The sequence below is a fragment of the Pezoporus flaviventris genome, unplaced genomic scaffold, assembly GCF_033815535.1.
Source record: "Pezoporus flaviventris isolate CSIRO_AGI_PZ_B2104156 unplaced genomic scaffold, CSIRO_AGI_Pfla_v1 ptg000007l, whole genome shotgun sequence".
In the NCBI taxonomy this organism is placed as follows: domain Eukaryota; kingdom Metazoa; phylum Chordata; class Aves; order Psittaciformes; family Psittacidae; genus Pezoporus; species Pezoporus flaviventris.
The window spans coordinates 27,180,042-27,197,851 of NW_026892555.1; the positions used below are offsets into that span (position 1 = coordinate 27,180,042).

Genomic DNA, 17,810 nt, shown 5'->3' on the forward strand with positions numbered 1-17,810 from the left:
TGCATGGCACAACAACCTTTTGGCTTGCAAATGAAGTAGTGCCTCAGGGTCTTATCAGAGGTGTCTTTTGCATTCAAAATATATTCAGGACTTAAACTGTCATGTGAAACAGTGTTAACATCATGATGGTGCAATCATTTCTTTGAGTATATAATCTAAGGGTAATGATTGGAAAGAATTTGTGAAAATCTAATAGAGTGCTCTTTTGTGATTAGTAGCTCATTTGGAATGGAGGTTCTGAAAAGATGAAAACACCTAGCTGTTTCTTATATGTGGTTTAATAACATCAACATCAGAACTGATCTCCTTGGATGACATTCTTCATCTTTTAAGTCAGCCAACAATTTACATAATTGAAATGGGCAAAATGCCTGTTGAGCTGCTAAGGTTTGGAGATCTTTTTTTTTTAACTGTCAGCCAAAGATGGAGATCCCCAAATGGCAATTTCTTTTACATTTTTTTCAGTTAGAAATGATCATAAACTATATTAATATACAGATAGTGGAAAAATATTTCACCCTTTGATTTGACCTAACATTTCACTTAAACAAAAGTCATATTTTTTGCTGTAATTTTCTGGGAGAGTCGGTGTTGATGGATTCTGAAGCTGTGAATTTTTAAGCTCAGGCATAGCTACTTATTCTGGTCTTTTCTTAATTAAGTAATTAGGTATTACTCAGCACTTAGGTAAACCATGTAACTCCACACACAATAGACAAGCTAAATATAAATACACAAACAGAAGTGTGAGGGCTATGTTACATAATCTACTGAAGAAAATTCCCACTCAGTAATAGAAAATTAAATTCAAATACATGCTTTTCTTCCAAATATGTGAAGAATATTGACCTTTCTTTGATGGTGGTCCCCATGCTAGAAACCTGATTGGAGACCTTGAGCTTCCACCTCCTCATGCACCCACTGTTTGAGGTGAACCTATCATCTCAGAAACTACTGTTTTTTATAGAAATTGAAAGTCTGATCTATTAAAAAGTCCCTCTGGTACCTTTATTTTTCTCTTGCTTTCAGCCTACAGAGAATGATTGAAAGGGCAAGGCAAGGGTTCATCCTCATGGTGCTTGAGGTCACAGATTTCAGTGGACGCAGGAGCTCTGCCTGGCAGACAGCTGGGTCTGAGTTCCATTTGACTGCTTAAGGTACTTTTTAAATTAACACCTCTCCATCTTTGAAGGCTGTAGCTATTAAATAAATTTTTTCTCCTGCAATCAATTTTAAAGAAACGTCTCTTTTTATAGGAGTATATCTCATGTAAATATATAGGTAAATAAACATCTATTCCTTGATTTCTGTCATCTGCAGTGCTAAGGAGGTCTAGCTTTAGGATGGTGAACAAATGGGTACTTTCATTAAAAGAAGACAATTTTATGCTAATATCATATATGCTTTGATACCCTTAATATCTCAGTAACACAAGAGAAATAATGCATCCATTCTGTTTGAAAGGAAATATGATTTATTAAGAAATTCTATACTGAGATTCCCCCTACATCTGTAATAATTATCCCAGCTGCAGGCTTTTAGGAGGGTGTTAGAGGTCTGGGAGTGCAAATACGACTGCCAGAAAACAACCCCAAAAGTAATCAGTAGGCTAACTCAGGCTGATAGATATTGGCTGTCTATAATTAATTTACCTGGCTAGACAGGAGACTGACTTTCATGTAAACATAAGGTAGCAACAAACTGGCCTAAAAGACTTGCAGGAGCAGCTGTAACAACTGTCTGATGAATGGCATCACAGAGAGTGCTTATCTGGAGAAAGGGATTTACAGGAGGATTCAATTTACAGTTTATCAAGGATTGCTCTCTTATTTTGACTTTTTCACTTTTTAGCAGCTATCCCTATTAGTAAACATAATTATTTCCAATGACACATATAATAAATAAAATAATGGAAAATACCATATAATGTATTAAATTGTGACACTGATCATAATGGTCTTGTTTGAATTAATCTGTAAACAAAGAAGTGCAATATCACCTGACTCTAAATATGGTAGAACAGTAAAACATGCTAATCATAAAAATAGCTTTTAGAAATATACATTTGTATACAGTGTTTCCCACACCTGTTAAATATGTCCATATTATTATGATACAGTACATTGGCCTTTAAGACATCAAAATTAAAAAAATAATACCAATAATTAGCCAGAGAAAAAACACATTTACAATCTAAACCATAAAAATCTGACAATTGTACAGCTTAGAACATATAAGAAATGGAGTTTCTAATATTTGAACAATAACGTCCATTTTAATAAGTAAATTGAGTTTTCATACAAATTGAATCAAAGGTGTTGCTAGCCAGTAAGAAACCGCAGTTCACAATTTTCTGTGGGGAAGTCAGTTTCTCTTCTCAGTCTTCAGGGGGTTCACATGAGATATCTCATCACTTGATCTGTAGAAACTGAGAAATGAAACGTTCACTTTAGTATGAAGGCACAGAATTTCTTCCAGCAGAACCTCAAAAGGAAGCCAAGACAACAGGGGAAAAGAGGGAAGAGTATGACTTGACTCTTTCACAAATCAATCAAATACCAATATCCATCAGACTTTCCCACCTTAAACTTTAGAGGGCTGCAAGAAAATTTATGTACCTGCATCAGTGGACAATCAGGACTCTGCAATGATCTTTTAGACTGCATGGCCCAAAATTACCACACTGAATTAAGCAAGAGCTGTTGAGTCTGAGGTATACTTCCCTTTAATAATGCTATGCAAACAACTGCTGAATAATTTCTACTTTAGCAGTGATAAATGTATCTTAACTGCTTTGCAATGAAATGCTTTATTTGCATAATAGCATTCAATCTAAATAACCTGTGTGTAGAATTCTTTTGTTTGATCCCATCACACTATTTTTGTACCTTTTCTGGACCATTTACATTGTCTGTGTGCTTTCAACAATGCTTATAGTTACCAGATTTATGGATCTTCCCTCAATGGCTTCCCCTTTGACATCTATTTTATTGTTTGTGTGTACATGCCATAGGCTTTAATTGTAAATGCTTTGATTTCTCTTGTTGTTTTACCAGCCACAGTGTGAAACTGCAAAAATCCAGTGTCAGCCAACACTTTTGAGGGTCATTCTTCCAGTAGAAGCTGGAGGCAGGTTGCATCTAAAAATCTAGGAGTCCTGCTATGTGACCCCTTCATGCTACCAGCTTCAACTAAGCATTCAGTGGTGCTGCAGGGGAGCAAAAGACACACCAACTCCATCTACCCACAAGAAAACTAACACCAATTTCCCAATCACATCTGTCTGTAAGACTGACAGTAGAAAATGTTAACAGAAGTAGATAGTTCCTTTTTTTTAATTGAAATTTTCAGCCTAAGTTGGTTCTTTTTACTTTTGACATGAAAAATATCTTTCTGCCAATTTCTTCTTCACATTTTTTTTTCCGCTTGTATCATTTTCTATGACTGAAACTGAAAACAGCTGACAAAACCTGCTGCACTTCTGATCAAAACCTGATATCTTTCCAGAGGTTCTTTTCAGCCAATTTTCTCCTTTTTCAGTAAGTTTTAAGTCTGCTATTTCTTTCACAGAAAATTAAAAAAAAAAAAAAATTCTGTTAAAATTTCCATTTATTGAAAACCTGGTTTTCCAATGAAAAAGGTTTCATCAGAAACATCACTGCCCTTCGAAGCAATCAGCCATCAGACTTCCCCCTTGTTGCAAAGGAAGCACCAGATGTCTGGCCATACTCTTCATGGGTAATCAGGATTAAGGAGAAATGCTCATGCAAGAGATTCCAGAACTTTCTTCTTCCAGTTAAAATATCCTGAAACTCTTATTCTCTACTTGCATAGACAAAAATCTTCTCTCTCCCATATTTTTAGCTCCTGACATCTGGACAGGCGTAACTATATGAAAAAGATTTTTAAATTCTCCCTGTAAGTCTGAGAGATATGTAATGGTTGTTAAGTAGCTATTCAAGTTAACAAGAAGTAAAAAAATGTCCCACTATACATCCTATTACCTCCAGAGAGGGTTCCTCTTTTCTAGCCTTTTCTTCACCTACACTTTGCTGTTCCATTATGCCATTCTAAAAAGCAATAATTATACATCTAAAAGAGAGACAGATTTTCAAGGTATTTATTGAAGCTTTTTCTCTGCCATAAACCTTTCAACCATTTACCTGTCACCAACACCAAAAAAGCTTCATTAGGCTACTATTATAAAGTGTCACTGCTAACCATCTGGCTCCAACTCATCAGTGCTGTCCTTTAGAAACAATGATACAAATTTGCTAACCCCACCAGTCCAAAATCTTGTGTTTTCCTTCAGAACATGCTTGTTATTTGCCTCTTAAGACAAATAATTTTAAAAGCTGACAAGAAACTTTAAAATCCAAAATAGTCAAGCTTTTATTTTCTATAGAATGACAGTAACCCAGGGTTATGATTAGTCTAGCGTAATGCACTACTAATTTTATTCTATTTCTTCTGAATAGAGTGCAATTTATCATCTGGCTTTATGGTAACGCTGATGATATTAAAAAACCTCATAATGACTAATGTATTTTTTTTAAAACTTTTCATTTTCTTCCTGTTTTACATATATAAAAAACATCCTGACACAACAAGGATGAACTGAATTACATTTAAGCCAGCAATATGTCTTTTATTTGATGCAGTTCTGACAGAAAACCGCTTTAGAATGCATGATTTGAACATAATGCATTTTAAGAACTGAATATCCCAACTGAGCATACAGTCTTGGCAGCCACAGACAATATCACAGAAACAGTATATACTGTCCTAATTGCCATCATAATCTCTGAAAAAAGCTGGAGATAGGTTGTGGAATATTTATTGGTTCATTTTCCACTTGAAATTATTTTTGTTGGTTTTTTTTTCCCTACCTAGGCGGCTTTTTCAGCATGAGCTCCTGAAAACAGTCTTAGACATAAAACCGCATTTCAGTCTTCCAGAAATGGTCTTTCCACTGTTATTATAGTTCTAATATGATCCTTCTAGCATTTTTCCAGACTCAAATGATATTAGATTAAATTAATTTTTACTTTCTACTGTTATAAAGTATATAACATTGGAAAGCCAACATTAAATATTAAACACCTCACTAAATGAAAATGCAGTTCTACTTCAAACTATAATCACTAAAAATGATGGCATAAATCAGACAAAATTCAGTGAAGATCTGGAGTTTTCCATCTTGTCTTTTAGAAGTTTAACTGTTATATCACTTACCTCCCCTCAAAGCCTAGATAATTCCAGTCTTTACATCTGTAGATCTTTAAGAATGTCCTACATGTAAAGGACATTTTTTATGGGAAATCCTGGCCATCAGATCACCTGCCAGGGGACCATTTCCTTTAATCTCGGCGCTTCTGGTCACCAAGCATGACTCAATAGGAATAGATCGTGTTCTGTATTTCTCCTAAAAGTTTTTTATGAGAAGGTAAGCTCAGTGTATGGTAAAGACCTGCAGACACCATCCTTTTCAAAGGAGTGGACCACTCCCCAGCCACCCTGGGCAGCTGGAAGCTGTAACAGTGACTGCTTCTGTGGCAAGGGGGATGCTGCTGTCATTTCTAAACTTGCTCAGGTGGACTGTATTTGTCTCTATAAGTCTACATAATACCAGGGAACAGTATTACATATCGTGCCTGTGAGCACATGTCATGAACTCTGAGAGTGAGCAAATCAACATTCTGACCAATGAATATCACACCAATAAAATGAAAGCTTATAACAAAATTGTTTTAACACACTCTACTCAGATCTCTTGTTATCTCAAGCCTTCATGCCCCAGCTTGGCTGTTAGAAAGGACTGCCATGGTTTAACCACAGCGAGCAACTAAGTACCACACAGTCGTTTGCTCATCCCACCCTGCTGTGGGTTGGGGTGGAGAATAGTAAGAAGTTAAAACCTGCAAATTGAGTTTAAGACTTGAAATAAAGTCCAATATAATAATAAAATAAATAACAAAATAATAATAGGAAGAAGAGAGAAAGAGGAATGAAATTCAGGAAACACAGGTGATGCCCAACACAATTTTACCTGTCCCTGAGCAGTGATCAGTGGCTCCTGTCAACTCTTCCCAGTTTATATACTGAACATGACGTTCTGTGTTATGGAATATCCCTTTGGCTAGTTTGTCATGGCTATATGTCCCTTCTCAGTGGCAAAGCACAGGAAATTGAAAACTCCTTGACTTAAGGTGAGCATGACTTAGCAAGAATGAAAACATCAGCTGTGTATCCCAGCCAAAACCAGGACACAGAGACATGAGTTCTAATTTCTGCTAGCTGAATCCAAACAGGGCTCAGCCTCTTCCCTGCTCTGGTTTATTTGTTCTTCCTTACAATGCTGAAAAAGAATTGTACATAACCACGGGATATGTTCCCTGCTCTCCCTAAATTCCTAGTTTCCTTGTCACAGGCTTTATCAGAAAAGTTTACTTGACTTTCTTTACCATGCTCACCTTCCAGACCTGGATGTACAGGAATAAATCTTACTGCCTGAGAACGTAAATTCAGTGTGTGTCCTTGGAAGGGAGTATTCAGAATGCGTCATGACTAAATGACACAAAAGATATACATGATTTACATCTTGCCTTATAGTACATTAATAAAATGTTTAGACAAAAGTCCCACAGATTACGGATGTTACAGAATTTACTGTATGGTTTACCCCACAATAATTACACGCAATAAGAACATCCAGTAAGCATATATATAGATGTTAATCTGACAAAACACATCTGGTTTTAAACAACTGATTGCTCTGAATATTTAATTTTTATAACATTAATCTTAGCAATTCCCAGAAAATGCAGCTAAGCAGTAGATGGATAGAGGATGATGCACATATACACATGAGCTTGAAACCCAAACCCTCAAATGTCCTTCCTTTTGATCTCCTGCTTCTTTTATTTTGCCAGACAAACTCATCCTCAGGACTGGGCTTCTGGACTCTGGCCTGAATTTAATAACTATAAGGGAGGCATCTGAAGCTAATTGTGACCAATTAGCTTGGTTTCACATAAAATTGCATTTCTACCTCTGTCAGGGTCCTATTGAGTAGGAGATTTTATGCCTGTCACCTTCCCAGGTTGCTGCTGGTGTCTGACTAGGCTTTGGCAGTGAGTTATGTGAATGCCATACATCGCTTTCTGCAAAAAAAGTGCAAGCCCATTAAAATGCAGCTGATGCACTGTCCTTTTGTTCAAAATACTGGCCTTCATACTTGCACTACCTCAAACTGCAATTGTAGCATGATTGCTTTGATTGCATCTGATGCTGCCTCCTACACTACAACTGAGTATACTGAATCTAGGTCCACAGATGCCACTCCTGTCCTCTAGGATGACATACTTTGTTTCATCTGTAATAATTTCTTCTGATTATGAAATGTACTTTCTGGACAGCCAAGGAAGTGAAAAAAATGAGTCTGACTGCAGAATTAACTTTTTTAAAAAAGAAAACCAAATAATAGTTAGCTCTTATTGATCCAGATATTTCTCTAAAATGAGAAAAAATCAGGATGCATTAAAGAAGGTAGTAGTGCAAATTGCCATTCTGTTTATTTTCTGTGTCTAGCTCAAGAAAATATCCTTCCTTTCTTTCAAGCAAGCAGCTCACTCTGAGTTCAAATGCTAGTAATTTATGTTTGTAAGGCACCATGGGGGCATGCTCTTGTATTGGCTTTTACACAGCATTCATCATAAGGAATGGAAAACCACAAGCAATGAACAGGGCTTAGCGAGGAACCTTGAGTTTGTGTTAGCTATTGCATTGACTTCACAGTGTGTTCATTTGAGATACTCCCTGTTGTTTGTCCCTTGATTTAAGGCATGAAATCTCTGATAAAGTAACAAGTTATATAGGTGATTTAGTATAATGACCCCATATGAAATGTAAATGCTCTGTTCAGTAGGTGTTAGCAGGGGAATGCGAATGTGGTTATTGGGTCTGCTGCCGTCATTTGTAACACTTGTAAAACATGACAGACAAAATTATGACATTAAAACAAAACTTTTTATAACAAGCTAGTGGTGGAATATTCACCACACATAACAAATAGGAGGAATTGTAGTGTTTGGCAAATATTAATAAAGAATAATTAAAGGAAGCAGTTGAACCTTCTTTAAACCTTTCTTTAAATGATGAACCCTAATCATAATCTACTGTACGCTGTCAATCATACTTTAATTGCTGAAAACACTACAGAATCTTCTATTCAGTGAAGTTTAATTGCTTTGAAGTGTTTAGTATTTATGTGAGTACATGTGAGAATGGCTCTTTTACACATAAGTGAAAACAAACATATATCTTCTTTGTATTAAATGCTCTGTTTCTCTTGTTTGCCTGATAAACATCAGCAGGAAGAATGAGATCCCCATATCAACATATTGGTTGGTCCCTAGACCAACAGATCTTTTCTTTCTCAGAGTCCTGTGTAGGCAGATTTGTGATGAACGCTGCTGGTGTAGTGGCAGAGACAGGATCTAATATTTGGAGAATGCCAGTGAGGACATGCTGCAGTTGAGATGATGGTCAGGTGTAAGGCTGAAGGAATAACTTTGGGTTTAGAGTCACCACGGTCACTTGAGAGCTTTGTTGAGAGGGACTATGAGAGCAGCAAGGAGGAGGCAGGAAAGATGTGGATCTGCCCATCTTGCTTTACCCTGTGGATTTTCCTCCTACTTGACTGATTTTCACAGCAAAATGTTCCTCTACAAAGTCCTTCATAGCAGTAGAAGACTCAGGGAATAGTAGTGTAGTTTATGTTGATGGTAGGAGGGATCTGAAGCTGGAGGCATTGGAGCTTCTGCAGAGGGGGCTGCAGGATCTCAAGCAGGAGAACATGGAAGAGGTGGGAAATTGGGAAGGTGGTGCTTTTGCAGAACTTGCTGCCCTGAAGCCTGTACCCAGAATTCACTCACAAGTCTGCCTCACAGAAGCCATACTACCACCAATACTCCATTTCATGTTCTCTCTTGGCTGATAAAGCCAAACCAAATGCAGTAAGGTGTCACTGATGCTGTTCGTGGAATTCCCTCAGCTTGTACCAGTATGCCTTAAGAGCAATTCATCACCTTCTTGGGATCCAGTGCCAAATATAGCAAAGGTGAAGATGTCCCAGTTTCCTTTAACCCTGAATACAAGTGGATATTTGCAGTGATTTCCCAGAGGTATGACGCTCATTGGAGACAACTAGGTGTTTTGTGCTTTTTTGGATTGGGTCTGTTCCATGAGAAGAAAGTCTAACAGTCCTAGCAGGATCCATGGTAAGGATTGTTCTTTGTCATTCTGAATGCTATGAAGGAAATGGCTTTAGGATTCAGGGTGCTGTCAGAAAGCTATAGAATAAAATTCCTATTGAATTAACCTCTGCTCAATGTGTGGACTAGGAATTCCCCAGTGTGAGGTGGTGGTTCAATTAGTATTAATGCTGAAGGGAATAATTCCTGACCTACCAATGCCAAGGGTACAGGTTTGAAAACACAGTAGTATAAAGGTACTACTAAACCTTATACCCTGAGGCCATTCATTATGTTTACAATTTAAGTAGCGTATTTTTAAAATATAAGAAAGTAGAAGCTTACTGGCAGAACTGCTTTAAACTAATTACACAGAAAGCACCTGTTAAACTTTCCCAGTATTGCTGAATTAGAGTTTACAGAGGTATCAAAACCCAAAGTGCACTGATGCAGGAAAAAGAAATTGTATGCAGTGATGGTAATGAGATCAGGAATGTCCTATCTAATTAACAAAAGATTCTTCAGTTACTTGGAGGCAGAAGTTTTACTCAACATAAAGACTAGGTGGAGTGAGGTAAAAAGCAAAGTAATAGGGAAGAAACAGGCAGGAGGGTTTGGTGGGGGAAGCAGTTGGAAACATTTATGATGAAAAGACAGAGATACCCTGGGAAAGCTCAGGGTAAACCATAGGAAGGAGGAGGGGGATGAGACCAATAGCAATGCACAACAGATACTTAAATGTTAGCAATAACGTACTGAAATAACACAGTCAACTAAACATACAGGATGTAGAGTTACCTGTGAAAGACTGTTACCTTTGAAACACCTGGTTTGGGAAAGTGATCCAGATGGAAATGACAATGGTAGCTGAACCTACTTTAAACAGGTTTTGCTTGTTACTTTCCTGCAAAGTACTTATTTGACTGATAAGTGCATCGTAGCTCTTTTTTCTTTTTCATATATGATTTAAAAATCATTCTATACTTCTAGAAATCAATAGCAACAACAATTTTGAAACTTCAGATACACATATCAGCATAACAGGCTGGCTAGGATGGCATTTGATTAACTTCCAAATCCTCAGTTTGGCAGACTGAGCTTGTTTTACTCCTCACTGAATGCTTTTTTGTTGAAATGGCAGTTACAGTTCTATTACCCTCTAAATAACTTCCCTTTTCTGAGGTCTGTAAATGCCTAGGTACAGATAAATTCAATCTGTCTTTCATGTTTTGATATTAATGTTGCAGAAAATCTTCTCAGAAACACGTTTATATTTTCTTCAAAAAATGAGACCTTTTGGAATAATTGTGTCACTAACTGCAGTGACTCTGTGATTTGTATTAAAAAGGAAAAAAATAAAATTTGTGTCTCTTTATATGTTAAAATAGAAACCTTTTAGCTTTTCAGTGTTTAACCTTCTTGACTTCCATGAAGACTTTCAGCAGAAGAATGTTTTTTTATTCAGCATTCTTGAGGCTCAAGAATACTGATAAAGCCTGTGAAATGAGTGTTTTCTAGGGGAACTAAAGCTATCTACTTTCAAAGATTGACACACCAGGAAAAATGTGTGATGCATGACAATTGCTCAATTTCAGCTAAACCTAAGAATTTCCGGATTAAGCTGATAGGCTCAAACCCATAGCCAAACTCAGCCCCAATGGCTGGCCAGAGTCATTACAGAGGATTTTAGTGTCAGTGAGAACCTAGAAAACACCAGTGTGCCCTTTCTGTTCTCTCACCGTGTTCTCACTGTACCTTTTACTGTTGCTTTGGTATCTGCACTAGGTTACTCTTCTGATGCCTGTTCTCTCTGCACAGAACCAAGAAATGTTGGTTGCAAACAATAGGCGAACCCAATCCAGCATGTTCCACAACCCATACAAAGTCTGCTGAAGTCAACCAAAATACAGGGAGGTAAAAGAAGAGCTACTTCACCAGAATTAGTGAAAATTACATTGGCAAAAATATTCAGGAGTAGAGGCTGAAATCAGTATTCATATTTAAAGTGTTGAGTTACTTCAGTTAAATCTGATGTTTCTTTAGCAGCCATAAGTTACAGCAAAAACTTGTGATCTTTTTGATAAGCCACCTTCACCCGCTCCTGAAAAAAGACCTAGGTTTGTTTCTGGGTGTTTGGCTGCCCTCCTTCCTGTACTGTACTCAGTGGCTGACTCTATGCTTGTAAATTTTAGGCTAGCAAAATCTGTGGAGCTGATTCTGATTTACTTAAATAGAATAAACATAATAAACATAGGCCACTAGTACTGACCATTAAGGTAAATTATGTTATCCTGGAGAGGAATTAATCTCATTTAGGCAGGTATTTTGTTTACAGGTCTGAGAGAATTTTTGGCCTTATCTGACAGCATTATTTGCTTTTGAATGAATTTACAGGTGGTTTTGGTGTTCTGTTGTGGGTTTTCTTTTGTGTGTGTGTGTTTTTTTTTTTTCTTTGTGGGTTTGTTTTCTGTTTTGCTTTGATTTGTTTTGTTTGTTTTTTTAATTGAACGCACAACTGTTGCTTTTGACAATTGAAGCTGAGTCATTAAAATGAAATATTTTAATGTCTCAAAATGTCAAGCACCATGACTATCTTATTCTTACCTAAAAGCTTAAGATAAACACATAGTCCTGCCTTAAGATTAAAAAAGGAAAAAAAGCCTCAAACAACCCAAATGAATAATGAGTACTATATAATGATAAATCTACTGACAGTGAGTCAACAAACAGCAGAGTCCCTATTCCCACCAAAACAGAGAAGGCACCCAGGGTACTCTTTCAAAACACAAGTCTACAGGAAGGTAGTGCATAAGCTTGACACTAAGTGCTTAGACAATTTCTAAAAATCATTAAAACATATTAAGCAGTAATCAGAAATTCTTTTATGTATCAGGTATACAGCCAAGATGTCACCTATGGTAGTGTTTCCAAACAGACATAGCGCCAAACTTCCATGAGGATGTAAATCCCACACACAAGCCTGTACTCTGTATTTGGTAAATAAGTGTACTTAGAACTAGCCTATTGAGCATTGGGCTATGAAGAACACTTATTTCAGGTTGTCTAGGGTAGCCTAAATGCTAGAATTTCTGTGACCAGTTCTTACAGTGGTTCCCTGAGAATAAATTAATTAAAAAAAACCCCAAACTCCTCTATTTAATATTTATACCCATTTATTTTCTCAGAAAGGATGTACGACATTTGAACTGATGAACATAGGTGGTTCTTCTGTTCTCAGAGGGATTTATGGAGTGCAGAAGACACACAACTTTTTCTGCTCTTGTTGTATGTGCCTGGGCATTTTGCTGGAAGTTGCTGACAGGGTTTATTAATGGCTTTCAAACCCTGATAAGCTTGAAAGAGACCTCTCCAGAGTTGGCTTGTTTACAGACAGACCTCAAAAAATTAGCCATGCTAATGATTCTTAGCAGAAAACATAGGAAGTTAAATGATGGCTGAAACTTCAGGCAGGCTAAGACTGATGGCAGGGTGCAAAGTAAAAATAAAAGAGTCATTGAAGTATATATTCGATGTTCAACAGACAGAAATAAAATTTGCAATTTTCTTGACTGGAGAGCATATGATTTTTACAAGTTGAAACCATACATTTTGTTTATTCTCCTTTCATGTATGATTGCTCTAGGTGCAAATGCAGCTAGTGGTCTGACCACAGAAAGAAGGGCTGGGTCTACATGCGCATTCGATCTGCTGAGACATGCTGCCCACCCCACTGACTCTGTAGCAAAGCTGAGAATAGGACCCAAACTTCCTAATTCCCCATTTTTTGCTTAAAAAAAAAAAAAAAAGAGGAAATAATGGTTGCAAAATAGTTTTATAACTAATTATATTATTTACATGATAAATTTTTTAATTGCTTTATGGTTTTGATTTTTTTTTTTAACTGGATACTGTACTAAATCATATAGAGCAGATTCAGGGGAACAGAATCATAGATATAGATCATAGAATAACCTCGTCAAAACTCTTAACAACACTTAGGAAGTCTTAGTCTGCGAAATTGACTGCCAGGAAAAACAGGGAGGAGGAGCTGTTAGCAAGGCCTTTCCAACGACTCATACAACAGCGTGTGAACAACAAATGTGTCTACTGTGCTATTGAATATATTAAATATAACAAAAGGACATGTCAGGAAGTTTCTTACATTTTTTTTATTTCATGACATACCTTTACTACTTTCTCTACTTTTTCAGTCACAGGTTATTAGATTTACTGCAGCTTTGGAAGGTACAACACATTAGTATCTGTCGGGTATACTGCCACTAATGACTTTCTTAGCTTGCTCAAGTACAAACACCTTACACTGATATTTATCAAATGAACACAAGTTTTTATCAATTCGTCTTAGAAATGAAGAGTTTCATGTTTCCCCTGATACTGAAAGCAAGATTTCAATGAAGTTCAAAATGTTCAGTGCACTCGAAAGACTAAATTTTGCTTTGTCTCAAAGATATTTAAACTATCTAAATAAGATTTCTGACACAATGTTGCTTCAGCCATTACCATTAATTAGAAGTTTTGTCCTTATTTTTTCTAAGCTGTACCCTGTATAAGTGCACTCAGCAAGCTGCAAATTGTCACAGTAGCTATTGATCTTTTTGACATGCTTAATCAGCCTAATTCTGCTGATAGAAGAGTCAGTCTGATCTGCCTTGATGCTATTGACAGGAAAATAATTATGCAAAAAGGCAATGAAAAATCCAGTTTAGTTAAAATAATGAATTAAGTACTATTAATCCTATCACATATTCACATATTTGATCAATCTTGTTTTTTCAGATAAGCCCAACTGGGCTTAAACTCCATGAAATTCATCAGACAAATTTTTATTCCTTTTCTAGAGATCTGGTTCTCTGCTGAGTATTTTCATAGTTGAATTCTCATGCAAAATAATGTAAGTAAAGGAAGTTTCAATGTTTCGTGCAGACTTGCTATTAAATTACTTTAATTTCTCTTTAGCTACATATAGCAGAGGTGTTGACAGATGCACTTGACCCCTTATTAGTTCTGGCTCCACAGGAGGTAAAGGCCTGAGCCATAACTGTTCCAAGAACTCCTTTAGTTTCAATCTGTTCTCTGAAAGCCCACAAAGGAGCACAGGAGTGACACAGTAGGCATCAATGCATATGAGCTTGGAGCACTGATCACACAATGAACAGAGTGACTTTTCCAAGACAAGTTTATCAAGAAGCAAGGAAAGTGGGTACAAGGAGTCTCGTGCACACCTTTCCTGTCAAATGTAGTTTGACTGCAAGCCAGCCACTTTATTCCATAAAAATGACAGCCTAAGTGAGCCTTCTTTGAGCTCTCCCAGCCAAGCAACCTGGTTGTATGGCAGTGATCTCCTCTTGAGCTGGGACACATCTCAATGTTGCTCCTAAAGGCAGGCACACCTCTCAATGTTGCTCCTAAAGGCAGAGAGACCTTTTACCAAAGGGAGATCTTTGGTAAGCAATCAATATTGTGCATAATCTTGTAGTCTGGTACTGAATCTCATGACTTGGTAGCTTTGATTTTGACTTTGTAATTTTAATTTATGACTTGGTAACTTTATCTTGGTAGTTTTGAATCATTGTTCAAATAATTGTGCTGTACAGCAGTAAAGTGAACCTTGCCAATGAACTTTGTTAGGTCTCACTTTTACAACATCATATTAAAGCCACTTTTGATAATACCTTTGACAATGGCCTTTACAGTGATCTAAATCACCTACTCATGACAAGAAGAAGATGTCTTTTAATAGGTTTAGCCAAAGTACTACTTTGTTCCATTGATTTAGGTAGTATTTGCATCAGTTCCTACAAGAAAGATAGCTATTATATCATAGTTGTTTTAGTTTTGTATAATGAAATTCAGTGCACCAAGAGGATTATCCTGAATTCTATAATTTTTTGTCGGTGGCAGTTTCTGGTATTTGTGTTTGAAACATGATTCTCTATCAGATGCTAGAAATAAACCCGATGATAGATTGAAAATAGGCAGTGCAGAGGGAGAAAAGGATGAGGGTAAGGCATGAAATACCCTAGAGAGGTAAATTTAACTGAAATATACTTAACAGAAAAGGGATTATAATTGCTGTTAAAGTAACTGCTGTAAATCTATCTTGTAACCAGCACTGGGCCTTGTACAGTCATTGTACCTTTTGTTTTTGATACAATCTAATAAAAATGCTTCTCAAGACATCTCATTAATGAAACTCCCATCTAATGCATGTGTGACTTCGTTATTTTTAGCGTAGCGACACCAGCATAAAATCACAATGCTGCAACTTCAAATTCCAGCCAGGCACTAACCAGAGTCTGATCTGAGTTATGACACCATAAATCTATTGTATTTGAAATCAGTGGGATCACATGCTCTACAGGAAAACAGTTTGCTCTACTGAATGCTTAACTACTGAACCACTGCTGTGCTATTATTATTATAGATATTTATTATGAAAGGCTGACAGTTTGATAGAAACTATTATTCTCAGGCAATGTAATATAGATGTGAGTGCTTGTGTATAACTCACTCCAATTAGTTTGTTGGTATTTTATTAAGCATTAGCCAAAAGTGATTTTATTTTTCCAAATCTATGATACTTCAGGTTTTCAGCTAATTAATTGGATGCCATCTTTGTTATTTACAAGGGGATTGCAATGATAAATTACAGTCAATTTTGAGCCAGTGCTTCCTCAATGATTGGTTAGTGCCATCTGAAACAAGTTCATAGAAGTTATTTGAAATGCTCTAGGTTGTCCAGCTGCTAAATCAGCAGAGGAAGAAAACCACCACGCACGTTATTTCTGAAATGCTTTGTCTGCATACTCTCAGCCACACCACACATGCTAATGCTACTTTTAGCAAGAAGACTTTTAGAGATGCTGAGGCCAAGTTGCTTTTTAAATATCAAAATGTGTGTTGGACTGTGCTGCAAAGGTGATTTTTCTGCTCTCCACTGTTCAGCCACAGGAATAAGATGAGGTTATTCGCTTTCCTTCCCACTACTTTCAATTTAAAGCCATGACAGGCACCTGAAAAGTGCTTGATATCACTGATGACTTGAGTTCCAATGATTTGTGGCTTGTTTGTGATTTGTGTGTGAGGTGAATTTAGTAAACATGAAGATCTTTCTTCATTGGAGCTTGTTTCCTGGAAGGAAAGAAGTGAAGCTGTGTAGGTGTGTTGCTTTTTTCACAGGACTGTTAGGGTACAGTTTAAGCAATAAGAGCGGACACGCTCACACTAGGAAGGAACACAAGGATTTTTAATTCACTGCAGCTAGAAACGGTTCAGTGAGAGGAGTGGATACTGGATCCAGTAAAATCTGGGATAACCAACTACTTGGTTGGGGTTTTTTGTTGAGTTGGGGTTGTTGGTTTTTTGTTTTTTTTGGTTGGTATTTCTTTTATCTAGAATGAGCAATGGAAACAGAGCTGAAGTTTTTATCCACTCCAGCTACTTCTGATGGTCAGTTAAGTGACAGGAGTTGTAGAGTAAGCCCAGGAGCTACATTCCAAGCTAGTGATTACTTAATATATATATCTCTCTAAATATGTTTTCATGCTTGTACAAGGGGAAGCAGAAAGCCAACATATAAGACCAGGTGAATGAGAAGCAGATGGCACCCATGACTGAACAAGTTGAAGTCAGCTATTTGACAAATCTGTACATATCTGGATCATATACCTGAAATCACAATTTAAAGAACTCTTCAGTATGTCAATGCAGCAAAAGTCTTTGGGTATTTTTCTAAAAAGCCTCAAGCTGGAGTGTCTGCAGCACTGAGACACATTTGTGAGCAAACAGTTGATACAAAAGACACCCAGGAGGTGATATTTGATGAGTGCAGCAGATACTTCAAATACAGCATGTCTTCAATTAGAGTTCAGATGGGCAATCAAGTTATTGTGGCATAAAACTTTTTTACACTTCAGCTGAGCTATAATGACTATTTGTGGGCATGTCTGTAGTCCTTTGAAAATTACAGTGCAGGGACAAACAACATCCTGATCTAAATGGTGGATGAAGAAGGTGTGCAGCTGTCGAATGTGGTATCGCTTTGTGTGTGCAGCCAGGCAGGTAAATGAAGAGGCTTAAGCATCGTTAAATCCATGCCTGACTTAGCTCAGGCAACAGGCTAAACTACTTCTCATTTCTTCACAGTTGGTCTTGGCTGAAAGCAGGCATGGGGACAGCTGCTGTTGCTCAGTTAATGTGCAGTTAGCCTGTTCCTCCAAATAGTATATGAACTTAGAGAACCGTTCCTACCACCTAAACCCACAGCATACATCCTGCATAGTCATTTCCTTTGAAAGTTAGATTTAAATATCAAGAAATATACTTTTGAGTCCTCTGGTCCAGAGATGCAGACCCACATACACAGATTCAGAGGCTCCATTCTGGCAGCATCTGGACTCTGGCAGAGGGTCTGTCCTTAATGAACACTTCCTTTTACTGATAGCCTTAGGGCTCATCACAGGGGAAAGAAAAAAAAAGATAACAGTATTGTGTTCAGCAAAATGAGTCCTGCAGCAGGTTCTTGGCAAATGGCTA

At 37.2% G+C, this 17,810-nt stretch overlaps 1 protein-coding gene across 9 annotated transcripts in view; it reads right to left on the reverse strand.

The window, feature by feature from the left end:
* Window positions 1-1,093: 1,093 nt before the first annotated feature.
* Window positions 1,094-17,810, reverse strand: part of RALYL (RALY RNA binding protein like) — a 391,262-nt gene continuing 374,545 nt past the window's right edge. For all 9 annotated transcript variants that reach the window (XM_061448229.1, XM_061448228.1, XM_061448222.1 and 6 more), the window contains one exon: window positions 1,094-2,428. In XM_061448229.1, the coding sequence (XP_061304213.1) occupies window positions 2,411-2,428 (18 nt within the window). In that variant the 3' untranslated portion in view covers window positions 1,094-2,410. The remainder of the gene's footprint in view (window positions 2,429-17,810) is intronic.